Raw genomic sequence first — 15,177 nt, 5'->3', positions numbered from 1 at the left:
TTTCATAGTAAATTACGTGAAATTATATATTTCAGGCAGCTAATTGTAGACGAAAATTTTTTATTTTCCGTCTGTTAGAGGTACAGCAGTAAGCGTAGTCTCTTTCGCAACCGTTAATCGGTCTTATCACGCAACGAGCTCTCTCTCCAACGGGGAATAGATGGTGTTGTGTGACGAGACTAAACCACTGCTGCAAGGGGAGACAACAGGAAGAGTGGCACCAATGCATTTTATTTTTACTAGGAAGAATTTAGATAATAAAGTAAATAGACCACAAAAAAAACCTATGTGAGTTCAAAAAAATTATGTATTTGTCTTTCACTTAGGTGAAGTATTGCGATACTATCGTCCGTTTGAAAGTTATGCTCTTTTTATGTTACAAAAAATTTTATAACATAGCTAGTAAATTTGTGTAATCAAATTCAATTGCGCGAGCTAGCAGCCTTTGAACTCTTTACGGTGGTCAGTTTACGTTATCAACTCAATTGTCAACACTAAATTACCTGTTATACTCTCCCACCGACGCAGCACCACGGTTTCTTAAGAAACTTTATTTTGAATAATTGAATATTCTTAAGAAACTTATTTTGAAAATATTGTAAGCAGAACCCACCCAACACTCTAAGTATACATATTTGGTCAACATGAACCCAAATATCAATGCCATCCTGACGTGCAGGGTGAATTTGAGATCCAAAAGAGGCAATGGCGCCTTTTAAGAAGCGCTGCACATCGATAGAGTAATTGAGTGTCACTATCAGAAGGACTTGTAAGCCAAAAATTTAACAACTGTTCGGGAACAGCTCAAACCTCTAGATAAATCTTTCGTACCCAGAGGTATCTATTTTGCTGTTTTGAGTTTTCATACGAAATGTTTAAGTAAGTTGTTGTGGCTATTAGAATCGCAGGGAATCGTTCATGAACCACCCCACTGGTGTATATAATATGATCCACTAATGTAAAGTGTAATGTAGCAAAGCTTTACAGACTTAATCTGATTTTCGTGTATAAATCAAAGTTACTGACAATTAAAGTCTACTTCATAACATGCTCCTGGCTGTTACCAGTTTCTTGCACTAATTATGCGTGATGGAACGCGACGTGAAGAGATGTCAAAAAAGGAACATAAACGTCTCCTTTTAATCCTACAATCTGCGTATATGTTTCAATTTTACGTTCTTCAAGGTAAAACGAGCTGTAAATTTCTGCAAGCTCATGAGTGCATAGATATAAGAGTGCGAAAATTAAAAGAACAACTTTAGGATATCTGTGTAAATTTCATAAAGTGTAACACTGTTGAAGTTGTTACATCACGTTCCGACACGTTCCTCCGTTAAGTTAAGAAAAACCGATTCTAAAAGTTTTCTTTTTGACGAATTGAAGGTTTCTGATGCGATATCAAATCAATGAAAATTATGTGTCCTAATTAGAATTCACTCAGAATTTTCTCTTTCAGACATATTGAGTTTTTACAGTGCCATTGGCGCACTGTCCATGGTTTTTCCATGGTATTCCATAGTGAGCAGCTGTTACATATTTTGGTGAAACCCACCCTGAGTTGCCAAATTACTTAAATAAATTTTACTTTTCTTGAATATATCAGCCTTTACATTATATGGTCAGATAGTTTTGGTAGTGAATGTTTTTGGTGTGACCATGGTTGACTGTGAACCATAGTCAGTAACTACAGTAAATGTGATCATTGTCAGACACCATTGATCATTACCATTGTCAACCATATGCACGGTCAACCTGCTGCCGTTTTTGGCAGTCATGTCACAAACTGTAACACTGAACTTACTGGTACTTTTTAGGATGAAGTGAGGTGAAAAATTTTCTTAAGATGTTATCAATGGTCATCCCCCTTCAGGTCATCTCCATTTTACAATATTGCTTGAACTTCTAAAAATGGTTACGAACATATGCACATGTAGTGGTCAATATTTGGGCATTTACAAATGTCGAGACCTGAAAATGAAACCCCAATATCATACTTTCAGGCAGTCAGAATCAAGCTGCCTCACTTGAGTTTAAGACAGCCACAATTCTCGGCAAATAAGGGTGTTTTTAAAACACTTAAGTTTAACAGCAGAGCTCAAAAAAAAATTGGTAAATTTACACTGCACCAGATGCCCAAAATCAAATGAACAGAAAACATTGAAAAGTGTCAAGTTTTCCTTATTTTTGCTTTTCTTTCCATCAATTTTGTATATTTTTATAAACTTTCTCATATTCCCTTTGACAGTTTGCTCAAGTGACCAAACTACATTATATTGGCTTTTGTAGGTGTATGTGTTGCTAAAGAGGTTGATTATTAAAATTAAGGATGAATTGATCGTAAGTAACTTAATTAATTGCTTTTGTTATGTTATAGGTTCGTAAATTGGAGTTTGTCTTGGCTGATGCTTTAGATAAGAAGTGCGACACAGTTATAACATGTGGTGGTCTCTCTTCCAATCATTGTAGGACTACTGCAGTTGCAACAAAACAAATCGGTTTGAATTGTTACTTGCTGCTAAGAAGTTCTGATCAGGTATTACAACAATAAGTAACATTACCCTAACCTTTGAACTCCTAGAAGTGATCAAAATGAAACTTCTCCCTATAATATCCTTACATTATCCAGCAAATAGGTAATCAGAATATTCAAACTTATCAAGTAGAAGTTGTTATCTTGATCTAGCACCAAATTCTCATTACTAATTTAGTCTTGTGAGATGTTGTGAAGGGGCCAGCCAAACGTGCGCAACATCGCACAAGCACAGGCAGCCCACACTCTGTGTTCGTGGTTGATCATTGTTGACACAGGACGAACAAAGTAAAAGAGGATCGAGAAGAAAGCTCTGAAAGTTGCATATCATCACTACATCTCGGTCTGAATATCTCAATAAAGTTGAATGAAAGGTTAATCTACGCATTTGAGTCATTTTTTTCATCCTTATGGGCAGTTTGAAGCGTCTTTCTACAAAATCACTTTTGGCAGGAGGCCGTTACGAAAAGAAAGAGGGTTTGTTTTTCAGGGGACGGCTTGGAAAAATACAAAGTTTTGCAATTCACGTGCAGAGCTATTGTTCAACCCTTCCAACTTTTTGTTTTTGCCACCTCCTTGTTTCCGTCGCCGTTTCCTGAGGTCCCTAATTGCTCTGTAGCAGTTTTCAAATTGTTTAATTTACTTCTTGAGTAGAAGACAGACAAATAAGAAGACAGACAATGGCAGCGAAGGTCTGCTTTTTTCTTCTCTTTGTTTTTTGTTCAACTCATTAGCAGCTACTCTGAGCTGCACAGTTTAACAATTAGATTTTTGCGAGAGAGTTTGGGAGGATTTCATTGACTTACGAGTCGAAGATTTCCCTGTTTTTTCTGTAGAGAAGCAAATTCCTTTTAATGATTATGTCGAAGACGAGGGAATGTTTTGACTCAATTAAGATGGAGAAAAATAGCAAGTGATTAGAAACTGATTTTGAATTTAGAGAATTTGAACTCATTAAGATAAAAAAAGACAGCCGGAAGCAAAAAGATAAAACGAGTTGACAGCTGCCTTTTCCTCTCTCTATTTTTCAATTTTCTGCCACACAAGGTTTTGGTCCGAGAGCCAAAAACGTGAAGAGCTTACGGGTCAATAGGTATATATAGGAGTGTTTCAATTAAGAGAATTCGGTTTTTAAACCAAAAAAAAAAAACCAAAACAAAATGGCTTAAGTGAGGGACCTTGAGGAGGTGGGAATATTTTTCAAACAGTAATTTCAAAGGTTGTTGTGAGAAATGTCTAAATGGCAGATGTTCGCTCGTCACGTTTTGTGCATTCTGTTTTCGAGAAACTACTACTTCTACTTCTACTCCCACCAGTACCTTTTTGCGACAGAGATTCTAATATTCCAATTTACACTGAGATAATAGATAAGTATTTAGTTTCATTGAGCTAAAAGATAATTTTTTTTTAAATGCTCTCTTCGCGAGCTGCGCCAGTTAGGATGTAAACGTGCTGTTTAGAAACATGCAGTTTACTTCTCACGTTTTATGACTGATTCTGCATCTATTCCTCGACGGAAGGTCAATTATTGGAGGTTTTTGGGTTTTTATTTTTGCCAATTTTTGTCAAAACTATTTACCTTAGGGAAGTTCCGTAATTGAACCGTCTCAGAGCGTTCGCAGAACAATCGAGAAGGCAATACATATGTCACATGTTCAAGAACCTTTTTGCATCTTCGATTACTGAAGTTTATCTCGAGGTAAACTCTCCGATATTTCGCCAGTAGCACGACACATTTTCTTACAGCGAGGATAGATCTAGATTTTGTCATGCATGAGACCACGATCTTTTGTATCTAAAAACATTTCCAGTATTTTCATGAGAATTATTCACCTTAAAAGCTGTGGTTTTTGTCTTGGAATTAAATTTTTTTCAAGAGGAAACTGTATCACTACCATTTACGGATCCTCCAAGGCACTCTTAATGGTACACAACCACAAGCATTCGATATTCATCAACATGAATGCAACTTACTTGGTACATTCGTATGGTAATTTTTCCTGTTCAGGGTTCTCTTGCCCAGCCACGCCACAGTTCACCTGGGACTCAAAGCACGTTATTTACCGTCAGATTGGAATCGCTGTCACGGCCACTGTTTGCCCGCTGATCATATTTTTGAACATGCTAGTGATCGTTGCAGTAAAGAAAGTGAAAGAGTTACAGAAAGGTTCCAATATTCTGATCGCAAGTCTGGCCATGGCTGATCTTTCCGTGGGCTCTCTCTCTATTCCCCTTGCTATCTCTCTGGATGCACTGTTTCTCCAAGGAAACGCACCAGAAAATATCATTTACTACATACTCTGCTTCAGGTGTCTCATTTTTCCACTTGATATTAATAGCATGGGAGAGGTATGTAGCGATTGTAAAATGTACAAAGTCCCAAGTTCTACTTGCAAAAGGACGCGTAAAAAGATATGCAATTATCGCTCGGATAGCACCCGTTATGACAACTTTATTATATCTTATAATTATAGCTATACCGGTAGCCACTAGTTCTCTTTTTGACTTTCACTTAGCTGTTGACGTTATCTCCTCTTTTGTCTGGTTTCTTGGGATGACATTGATAGTATATTTCTATAGTATGGTCTGTATCGAAACACGGAAACGGAGGAAAATCACAATCAGACGAGTGAATTCTCTAATCAAAGCCTGTAACGAAAGAAGAATTGCTTTTACTGTGTTTCTACTGACAATGGCCGTTTTGATTTCCACTGGTGTAGTGGTTGTGTTCTATATTCTAGCGAGATTTCTGCCTTTTTGGAGTTCGAGTTCGGTGCTTCGAGTGGCGGAAACTTTCCTTCAGTTAAACTCTCTCGTAAATCCAGCGATCTATTTCTATAGAAACCGCCAATGCAGGAAAGCTGCAATAAGAATTTTAAGATTCGGAATACCTCACACTGCTGAGCCAGTAGTGCGCAAGGAGCTTCGTGCGAGGCGGAAATTTGATTTTATAGCGTGTTTAGATGTTGGAGAGCGTATGGGTAGCCAAAGAGCCACACGTCTGAGACAGTCAAAGGCTTTGGCGGTCGAGACACATCGACATAGGTATTCATGGTGTAGTGTATCAGTATCAACAGGTGTAAAGATGGAGAGAAGAAATTCAGCTCCATCTTAAAAAGAAACAGTCACAACCTAGGTGACGCACAACAATTAACTAGTCACACTTACTGTCACGGAGAAAATTGAAAGTACAGCATCAAGTAGATAAGAACAGAGAAAAATAGACCAAGTCACCGAACGAAGGGAACAAGGGGCACAAGTCGCATAGCAAAATGATGACGACAAAACTTCCGCTGCGACGAAATAGAGAGAATGTTAAGACTCAAGAAATGCAATTTAGAGCCATCAGTCGGTGGAAGCAGAAGCATGTGCATCTAGTAACAGTCAATGAAAATTCATTCAAAAACCCCCAAAACTTGTTAGAGCGAATAAAAAGTTATCTAGCGATGCTAATGAACGTCGAAAGTCACAACGCCGTATAAGAGCGAGATCCTTGTCTATGTGTGAAATTACTTTATCGACGAACGCTCATCATGATGGCAAGATTACGGAAGTAAAATTTCAGGGACACATTTCAGCGCTAATATGTCGACGAAATGAACTGATGGGGAAAAGTCTTCTCGATCTGTTACCAATCAAGGCTTGGAAATACAACTCGTTGTAGTTAAACGCATATAAGGATAGTAAGAGAAACAAACGCGAGATTTTATGTTATAATAAATAATCGAAATAAATTTGCTAGCACTTAAGACTACACTCGATCATTGATGTGGAGTACTGTTTGCCTGAAGCTACCTCGATCCGGCTTGTGTACTGTAGAATAAGTAGAAGAACATAGACTACATGCAAATTTTCTTTTTAAACCGGTAGTAACACGTGCGAAAAACCCACGAAGGAATCGAGCAGAAGAATACATCCATCTGCCTTCAGTAAACAAAGGAGTTTGTTTCACTCTAAGACATTTTATAATAAAGTTCGGATATAACGCGCGCTGTCATTGGTTGAAAGGGCGTGCTCTATGAGAGTATAGAGCATAGAACTGAGCTAAAGCTGTCACGCCATCTGCCAAATTATTCTATGTTCGACCTTTTCCGGGACTTCTTTTTAGCTTTTTTCCGATAATTGAAAGTGAAATTTCGGAACAAGCGAGCCGGCAAGTAGCAACGGAAGAACCAAACAAAGGTTTGTAAACATACCAGGCGCCGTAATTTACGTTATTAAAACGTGAGCAGATATGAAAATCCTTAAAGGAAAAACAAAATAGACATTCCGAGTTTCAAAGATTTTCACGCTCAGTTAGATTGCAAGCTTAAGTACGGTAATAAAAATCAAACACAGCAAACACTCGAATAGTATATAAAGTTCAGAGTTCAAAAACAAAATAGAACAAAACAGAAATAATGAAAAATATAACCAAACTGACATAACTGTTAAAATTCATACTAATCATGACGGTGTCTGAGCAAATATAATCATGCTGAAGTCCATCGCGGCTCGCTTATCATGACGATCTCCGGTCATCAGAGTAAAGCAAGCCTCAGAAACTGCATCGGCCGCCCTTCGAGTAAAAAATAAGAACTCGCTCTGATATCCTTTCCGATGCGTTGAGTGGAAAGTCACTTCAGTCACTGCAGCCGAGTTTTGCGACGCTGTCATTCCGAGCGATCTTCATGTTCCGGTGAATTCGGCTGTCGTTCATTTGAAAAACACTCGCCTTGAACAGTCTGTTTTCTACCTTGTCATGTGAAAAACCTTGCGTTTTTTATAAGCCATAATTCGGCTGAAGTTCACTGAACATTTCACTTGAGGATTCTGTATTAAAAACTTCAAGCAAAAGCGTTAAATTCGACTTGCCGAACTATTTTAGTTTGTAAACTATCTCAGATTGTGAACTTTAATGGTTTTTGAACTTTGATGGTTTGACACTTTTGACAGCTTTTGTCTTGTAGAGCCAATCAGACTATTTGAACCATTCTAACAGGGATTCTGATTGGCCTATTGTAGCATGCTCTATGAGAGTATAGAGCATGCTGACGACACTTTTGTTCGCTTTGGAAATAAAGTTTGTTTTGAAAATTGAAAGTAATTCTTGGGGAATTTAACGGATTCTTTATTATAAAACAAATAGAGAAGCCTTGACTGTGCTCTGTTCTGTTATAAAGCACTTAGGAAGCGGCTAGAGCACTCAAGAAGTGGGGAGAAACACGAGACGTAGTCGAGTGTTTCTCCCTACACTTCTTTCGTGCTTTAGCCGCTTCCTGCGTGCTTTATAACAGAACAGAGCACAGTCAAGGCTTCTCTATTTGTTAAGTTATCTTACCATGCTAAAGCTAAAAATAAAAGAAGAAAATTCTACTGGGATCACTTGCCTATCTACACTTAGTTTTACTCTTTATCGATACTAACAGTTTATTGGTGAGAACATTTACCATAGAGGTACCTCCCTAAGGAAAGAGCGAATCAAAAAAGAAAAAATATAGAGGTAGAAAAAAGTTTGATTAGGAAATCATATAGTATTTCACCTGCCATTGTTCCTGTCTAATTCTAGTCCAATGCGAAACGCGAAGGGGAAAAGTGAGAAGAGTTTATCCATAAAAAACCAAAACATTGTTGGGAATCACTAAGTATGTCTGACCATAGGTTAAATTTGAAAAGCTGTGTTTATTCGAAAACTGTTTTCAATACGTTTCCAGACCGATTGACAGTTTACCAGACTTAATATCGACCCTAGACATCTCGAAAGTACGGTAATAAAGTGAATACGTAATCATCTACGCCTACTCATCCAAAAATTATGGTCTTAGTGTCGTGAAGAGAGTTTTCAGCATTTTTTGCATAATGAAAGAGGAGGATACTGATCACAAATATCTAAGAGTTTGACTGTCAAGGCCAGTTAGGAAGAAAATACCCGTTCTTTTTGTTCGTGACCTAACTATGATGACAGTTCGATGACAGTGCAATGACTGGGCGACAAACGTTTGAAAACAAGTTAATTTTTTTTGTATGATTATTAATAAGAAAGTTAGGTTTAAACCCTGGTGGCTGCGCTGGGTGCTGTTTGGACGAAATCTCTTTCTTATAACCCCCAGAATAATGGTGACAACCAATCTAACGGGAGATGGAACTCAGACATTTATAGAACTGCTATGCTCTCCCTCCCTGGTTGGTAAACTTCAACTGCAATTGATTTCTTTTTTAGCCGCAGTCAGTATCCTCCTCTCTATTACAGCATTTCTTGGGAATTCTCTCATCCTTGTTGCGCTTCACAAGGAATCTTCCCTTCATCCACCTTCCAAACTCTTGTACCGTTGTCTGGCAACAACTGATCTGTTGGTTGGTCTTGTTAGCCAGCCTCTCTGGGCTATCTATTTGCTGTCCTTAGTTCACGAACACTGGAGTCTTTGTCGATACGCCAGAGACGCGGGTTTCTTCACAGTCAATCTATTATGTTCAATGTCTTTGTGCACGATGACGACCATCAGCGTGGACAGAGTTCTGGCCCTTATTTTGGGGCTGAGATACAGGCAAACTGTAAATTTAAGACGCACATTTATCACTGTAGCTTACATGTGGATTCTATGTCTTGCCGCTACTTTGTGCCTTATTTTTGATTACCGTATAACCATTTGGTATAGCTTAATAGGCTTACCGTCTTGCCTGGTTGTTTCTGTTGCTTCGTACACATATATTTTCTGCACTCTCAATCAACATCACGCTCAAGTGCAGGATCATGTTCAGCAACAGCCAAGCCAACCAAATGTATTGAACATTGCGCGATACAGAAAGGCAGTGCATAGCGCACTGTGGGTGCAGTTGGCATTAGTGGTTTGTTGTTTGCCATATGGTACAGTGATAATTGTTATTACTAAGAGTAAAACATATTCATCACACTTAATCGCCATAAGCGGAATCGCAGGAACTTTAGTTTGCTTTAACTCAACGTTGAACCCATTTCTTTACTGCTGGAGGATCAGTGAAGTAAGACAAGCAGTGAAGCAGTCGATAAGACAAATACTTTGCTGTCCATGGAGTTAGCCCCGAGAGATACACTTGTCTCAATGCTGTTAAAGATGGCCTCGAAAGTCAAGGTTTTTAAGAGAACGCGCTTCGCATGAGTCGTTTCAGAGGAAGTAATTCCTGTAATAATACTTAATGTTTCCATATGAATAATAACCAACTGTTCAACACGGAATCGAATCACCAACCACATTTTAATATTGTTTCATTGTACCACATTTTATTAAGAATGCATTTCATAATCGGCGAAAAAATTGTCATGCATTTTACTATCTTGTCTCATTAACATTCTGAGCAAATTTAACGCATGCAATAAAATTTCAAAGATTAGTGAAGGAGAGTTGTTGGAAGTATCTAACTATGTCTTTCTTTTACCGTGAAGGAAAGTGCGTGATAGTAAAGTCGCTGGGTCCTATGAGCCGGTTTCTAGTCTCGAATTTGTTTGTGCTCAGTAAGTGTCAGACTGTACTAGCTTATGATCGAGCAGATGTTTGTCGTCTTTTGTGAAAGATGTTCAAACAAACTCACGGAATGAAGTCGGCCATCAGCAGTTCTTGAATAGTTCTCTTTGAAAATGATCGTTTGTGCGAATTGCGTTCAAAATAAAAATGATAATATTATCGAAAGAAAAATGCAAACAGCGTTAAAAAATATTTCATATTAAGTGTTGTTATGCATTTCGTATGTCGCTGGTAGCGGTGTATCTTCCATTTTTTCAAATTTTATTGGTTCTTTGTCTACCACTTCCAACCGATGAACTGTCTTTAACTTGTTTTCAATCGCTTTACAAAGCGTTATGAGGTCAAGCATTTCTTAATATACAGAGAAAACATTGACACTTCACATATTGCCGATTGTAAATATCCAAGAAAACCACCCATCTCTGTGACACTCAAAAAGTGACAAAACTGAGTTTCCTCGCTGTAGTGTCAAACATTAATTGCACCGATGTCCTTTCTGGCATTTAAATTAACTTTTGATGCTAATTTTTAGTTAGGTGAACAGCTGATTGCGGTCCATACGTTTTGGTTTAGTAAATCAGCTGCACTCGCTATTCTGAGCAAAATAACGGGAAAATAACGGATTGAAATTGAAAATTGTAAAGAATGTAAAAATTTAAAAGAATATAAATATTTTGGTACCGGATGAAACCCTGGTTTCTAAACGAGACCAAGTGCGCGTGGGGCTTAGCCGGTAAAGTATTGGTTGATACTAGATGAAATATAGAAATCACGTGACCAGTAGTAACTCGTAATAAAAGTAGATTGTGATTAACATTTTATATGAAACATCCTTGCACCACTTCCTCGTGTATATGTCTCCAACACCTTTTGGACAAAGGACCATGTAGCTAAATTCCAGATGTTTTTCGCCACAACATGAAGGCACGTTTAATAATCTTACTCCCAGATAAACAAATATTTAGATGTAAGGATGTGTTGATGTGTAAATGTGATTCGACTGAAAATGAATAAATAATACAAATATCTAAGTACAGATATAATAACAACAAGGATAACGACAAAGCTACATGAAGTAGAAACGAACTTACAATTTGTGGCGTAACAAGGTCTGGTAGTAAAACTCTTAAACAAAGGTGACACGGCGCAAGCAAAAGCTAACAAAATGACTCAGTTAGTTTACCAGCCATGAAAAATGTGTAAGGAAAACAACGCTTTATACTGGCAAGAAATAAAACACTGCTGGCGTTATGTAATTCTTACGCAATGTCACGCAAAAACGAGAACGTAACTGAATAGAAACATGACATACGACAGTAGTTCAATTGAAAGAAAAACAGTATAAAATAATTTCGCAGTTACTTGACGACAAACAGAAATGCAAATTCTATTTGCTACAGACCATAAAATCTACTGGGTTTGTGTTCTCCATTCTTTGAGGGTCCGAAGGATAATACGCTGAAACATTCTCTGCGCGTACTGTTTTTTTTTTAAATAAGAAGACTGTACACTGAAATTTCATCTTAGTTAAGTGCACCACTAGATAATATGGTTCTTTGCAAATACGAGGATGAGAGGATTATTTCAACCTCCCAATTATTATGAAAATAAAGAGGAATTAACTTTGAAATACAGTTGCTTCAAAGCTGTGCGAATCTGTCTATCTCGCCAACAGTACAATATAGGGTTAAGGGAAGAATTAAAAAAAACCAATGTGACCATCGTGTTAAAAGTTGTTGGTGAGTTTCCGTGGGTGTCACGACGCAATCCTACATAGACTGTGTAAGGAAAATAACAAAACAGAAGGAGTGTATATACAAGGAATGAGTTCGCAGCAGATTTCTTGAGTCTTACGACACTGAAAAGATTTCCATTATTTTCTTGTTGTCGTTGGTGAGGATGGCGCTGAAGTTGAATCTGGCTTTGATGGCGTCGAACGATGAAATAAATTTTAGAATATGCAATAAAGTTACCAACAAGAAGGCACAAAAATATCGCGGGTTGAAGAAGCAAGAGAGGACGGAAATACTTTAACCCAAGGTAAGGGATTGAAACAACAGCAGAGAATAGCCAGATACAAATCAGAATAAACTTGACGCGTGATGTTGTCACTAATGCGTTATACCTTAAATGGAGTCTGAGAGCAAGGAAGCGGTCTATTGCAATTGCAGTAACGTTCATTAAAGACACCAAAGTTAAAAAGACGGCTGAAATGTGAAGTGGAACAGGATCGAAATTGTTAAATAACAAAAACAATGCGAAAAGAGGCTGTACAACCAAACCAACAAAAAGGTCTGATACTGCGAGACTTGACAGTAACATATACGAAGCTGAATGCAAAGAAGATGTCTTCCAAATTGTGATCAAAATCACTGCGTTTCCGAACAGGGCTGTGGCACTGAGAAGTACGTTTATCACGCAGATGGCTACGATGTGATTTAGCTCGTGTACAGCCTGGATGTAGAATTTGAAATTGAAGTCTTCACCAGAGAGGTTCATGTCAGAAATAGATCGAATTACACTAAAAGAATATGTTCTCTAAACGCGTGTATGGCTTGAGTGCTTTACTTTGCCGTTAAAAAACAAGATTAAATTGATTTTGCTTCATTTTTTGTGCTTGGTTGATAAAACGCACATGACTTCCTTAACCAATCAGAGGCATAATCAAAAACGAATCCCGAGTTAGTTTTGTGCTTTTTCCGCATCTCAGTGTGGTTTCCTCATTCAAGATCTCGTCATTTCTCTGTCTTATTTACCTTTGTGCTGATTGACCGTTGCGATAACGCTGGTTTTAATTTTACTTCTTCTCTTTGAGTTTGATTTTTATTGTCAAAATGAGCTTTCTACAGTAATATACCTTCACTTACTTGTTATTTGGTTTTGACTCCGGCAGAGCTATTACTAGGCCAAACACAATACTCTACAAGCGCCTCTTTTGTTTTTTACTACCTTTGAATAGACATTCTTGCTTTTGATTTCTGACAGCATGATAAACAATATGAGTAGTGAAAGATATTTGAATGAAAAAGCAAAGTGAAGCATCCAGATGAAGGGTTTCTGCCATGAAGATGATCCACCCTCAAAATGATTTTGACTAAAAAATATTCCTTGTTGATTCTGCCATAAACACGACAAAAGTCTTTGTTTATAAACACGTTTAGCCAAATTGTATCGTGAAAAAAAATCTACATCTATTTTGATGACATCAGTTGGCATGTATATATATATTTTTATTTCTAATTTTCTTTCACTTCTTTGACTAAACACACTAGTACTAATTTTGACCCAAGCACTGCAATTATTAGAGTCTTTTTTTTTTTTATTAATGTGTCCATACAAGACGACTCTGGCATGTGTTCATAACACTCAGCACATAGCGGTTTTAATTAGAGGGATTTACTACTGACCATGGTTACTTAGTCATGATAAAGGGCATCATTTGGGTCAGAAAATTGTCTTGAGACAGGGGGAAAGCGTGAAAGACTATGGAATAAACTTTTCCAGTGCCAACATCTGGATGAAAGAAAGGCACTTAATTTCTGTTATCTTTAAATTACTTCAGTTTAAGCCGCTTAACAGTTGTTTTAAAGCTGTGCGAATCTGGCGATCTCGCCAACAATAAAATACAGGGTTAAGGGTAGAATTGAAAAAAACCAATGTAAGTGTCACGTTAAAAACTGTAGGTGAGCCTTGGTGTAAATCGAGATTGAGAAATAGAATTCCTAACTGAACTGAAAAAGGAAGATAACAAACCAGAAGAAGAATGTACACAAGGAATGTGTTCACTGCAGATCTCTTGAGCCGTCCCCCAGTAATAAGATTTCTATCATCAGCCTGACGCTGTTGTTGATGGAGATGATGCTGGATTTGAATCTGTCTTCGATGATGTCGAACGATGAGATAGATTTTACAATATACAATAAAGTTAAGAACGAGAAGACATGTATAAATCGCAGGAGGAAGGTACATGTAGTAAATAAACTGTCTTATCCTTGCAAGAGGCACAGCACTAACAGCAGCGAACACCCAAATAAAAATCAGAACTGATTTGACGCGGAATGTTGTCACTATTGCCTTATACCTCAAATGGAGCTGAAGAGCAAGCAAACGATCCACTGCGATTGCTGTGATGTTCATCAAAGACACCAAGGTTAAAAAGAAAGCCACATTACGATGAAATCCACGATTCGTTGTTCTCAAAAGCAAAAATATAGCGAAAGGAGGTTGTACAACCAAACCAACAGCAAGGTCTGAAGCAGCGAGACTTGAAAGCAACATATACGAAGCTGAATGCAGAGAAGATGTCTTCCAAATCGTGACTAGAATCATCGCGTTTCCGAACAGGGCTGTGGCGCTGAGAATTATGTTAATCACGCCTATTGCTAGGGTGTGCCTCAACTCGTTTACAGCTTGGGCGTGGAATTTGAAATTGAAGTCTTCACCAGAAAGATTCATGTCGGAAATATTGAAGTGCATTGCTAGTAAACATATAGACCCTCTTGATACATGTATGGACGTATGGCCTGAGCGCTTTACTTTGCAATCAAGAAAAAAAATTGCTCCAGGATTGAATGTGCTTGAATTTTTCTATGTGATTGGTCGACTATAGCTCGCATTACTTCCTCAACCCATCAGAGACACAAAACTTCCACTAATCCCGAGTCGGTCGCTCGCCTTTCTTGCGGTTCAGTAAGTTTACTGTTTTTCGCTCAAAGTCCTCACAGGCTCCCTGTAATACTCAACTTTGTTCGTATCGACTATTGCGGTAACGTTGGTTTTCATTCTTACACCTTGATTTGGTTTTGATTTTTCTACCAAAATGGGCTATATTTTAATAATCATCTTCAGTTGATCATTATCATTTTAACGTCTGTTTGTTAAATGGGCTTTATTTTGATAATGCAGCTTTTTTACTTATGATTAATTTATCATTTGTTCATAACTTCAGAGAAACAATTACGACACGAAACTCAATTTTTTACATGTGCCACTACTGTTTTTTACTGGCTTTGAATCATCAGTCTTGTTTGTAATTCCTCTTAAAATTATGAGCGTCGAGCCATCTATGAATGAAATCAATTAAGAGCATTGAAATTTCATCTGAATAAGAGTTTTGTTCAGGAGTGAGACTTATTTTACACCGGATATTAATTTTTATAGTCGAAATAA

At 37.7% G+C, this 15,177-nt stretch overlaps 2 protein-coding genes and 1 long non-coding RNA gene across 3 annotated transcripts; 2 read left to right on the top strand and 1 right to left on the bottom strand.

Annotated features, from left to right (window-relative positions):
• Window positions 1-2,406: 2,406 nt before the first annotated feature.
• LOC149044429 (uncharacterized) lies at window positions 2,407-6,289 on the top strand. The gene is made up of 2 exons (XR_016187846.1): window positions 2,407-2,533; window positions 4,539-6,289. It is a non-coding gene; the product is annotated as an uncharacterized LOC149044429 (long non-coding RNA).
• A 1,970-nt stretch (window positions 6,290-8,259) lies between these two features.
• LOC113675001 (melanocyte-stimulating hormone receptor) lies at window positions 8,260-10,388 on the top strand. Its single transcript, XM_027191508.2, has one exon. It carries the CDS (start codon window positions 8,534-8,536, stop codon window positions 9,563-9,565), a length of 1,032 nt encoding a protein of 343 aa, XP_027047309.2. The 5' UTR covers window positions 8,260-8,533; the 3' UTR covers window positions 9,566-10,388.
• Window positions 10,389-13,219: 2,831 nt separating this feature from the next.
• Window positions 13,220-14,484, bottom strand: LOC113675000 (melanocyte-stimulating hormone receptor-like). Its single transcript, XM_027191507.2, has one exon. The coding sequence runs from the start codon at window positions 14,482-14,484 to the stop codon at window positions 13,567-13,569; it is 918 nt and encodes a 305-aa protein (XP_027047308.2). The 3' UTR covers window positions 13,220-13,566.
• Window positions 14,485-15,177: the final 693 nt, after the last annotated feature.

This window comes from Pocillopora damicornis, chromosome 6, assembly GCF_964200805.1.
Source record: "Pocillopora damicornis chromosome 6, jaPocDami1.2, whole genome shotgun sequence".
NCBI lineage: Eukaryota > Metazoa > Cnidaria > Anthozoa > Scleractinia > Pocilloporidae > Pocillopora > Pocillopora damicornis.
Note: the sequence above shows the minus strand (reverse complement) of the source record. Positions and strands in the feature narration are given on the sequence as shown.

Bases quoted from the DNA above. Each gene is read 5' to 3' on its own strand.
- LOC113675000 (XM_027191507.2), bottom strand. From the start codon at position 14,484: ATGCACTTCAATATTTCCGACATGAATCTTTCTGGTGAAGACTTCAAT.
- LOC113675001 (XM_027191508.2), top strand. From the start codon at position 8,534: ATGATTATTAATAAGAAAGTTAGGTTTAAACCCTGGTGGCTGCGCTGG.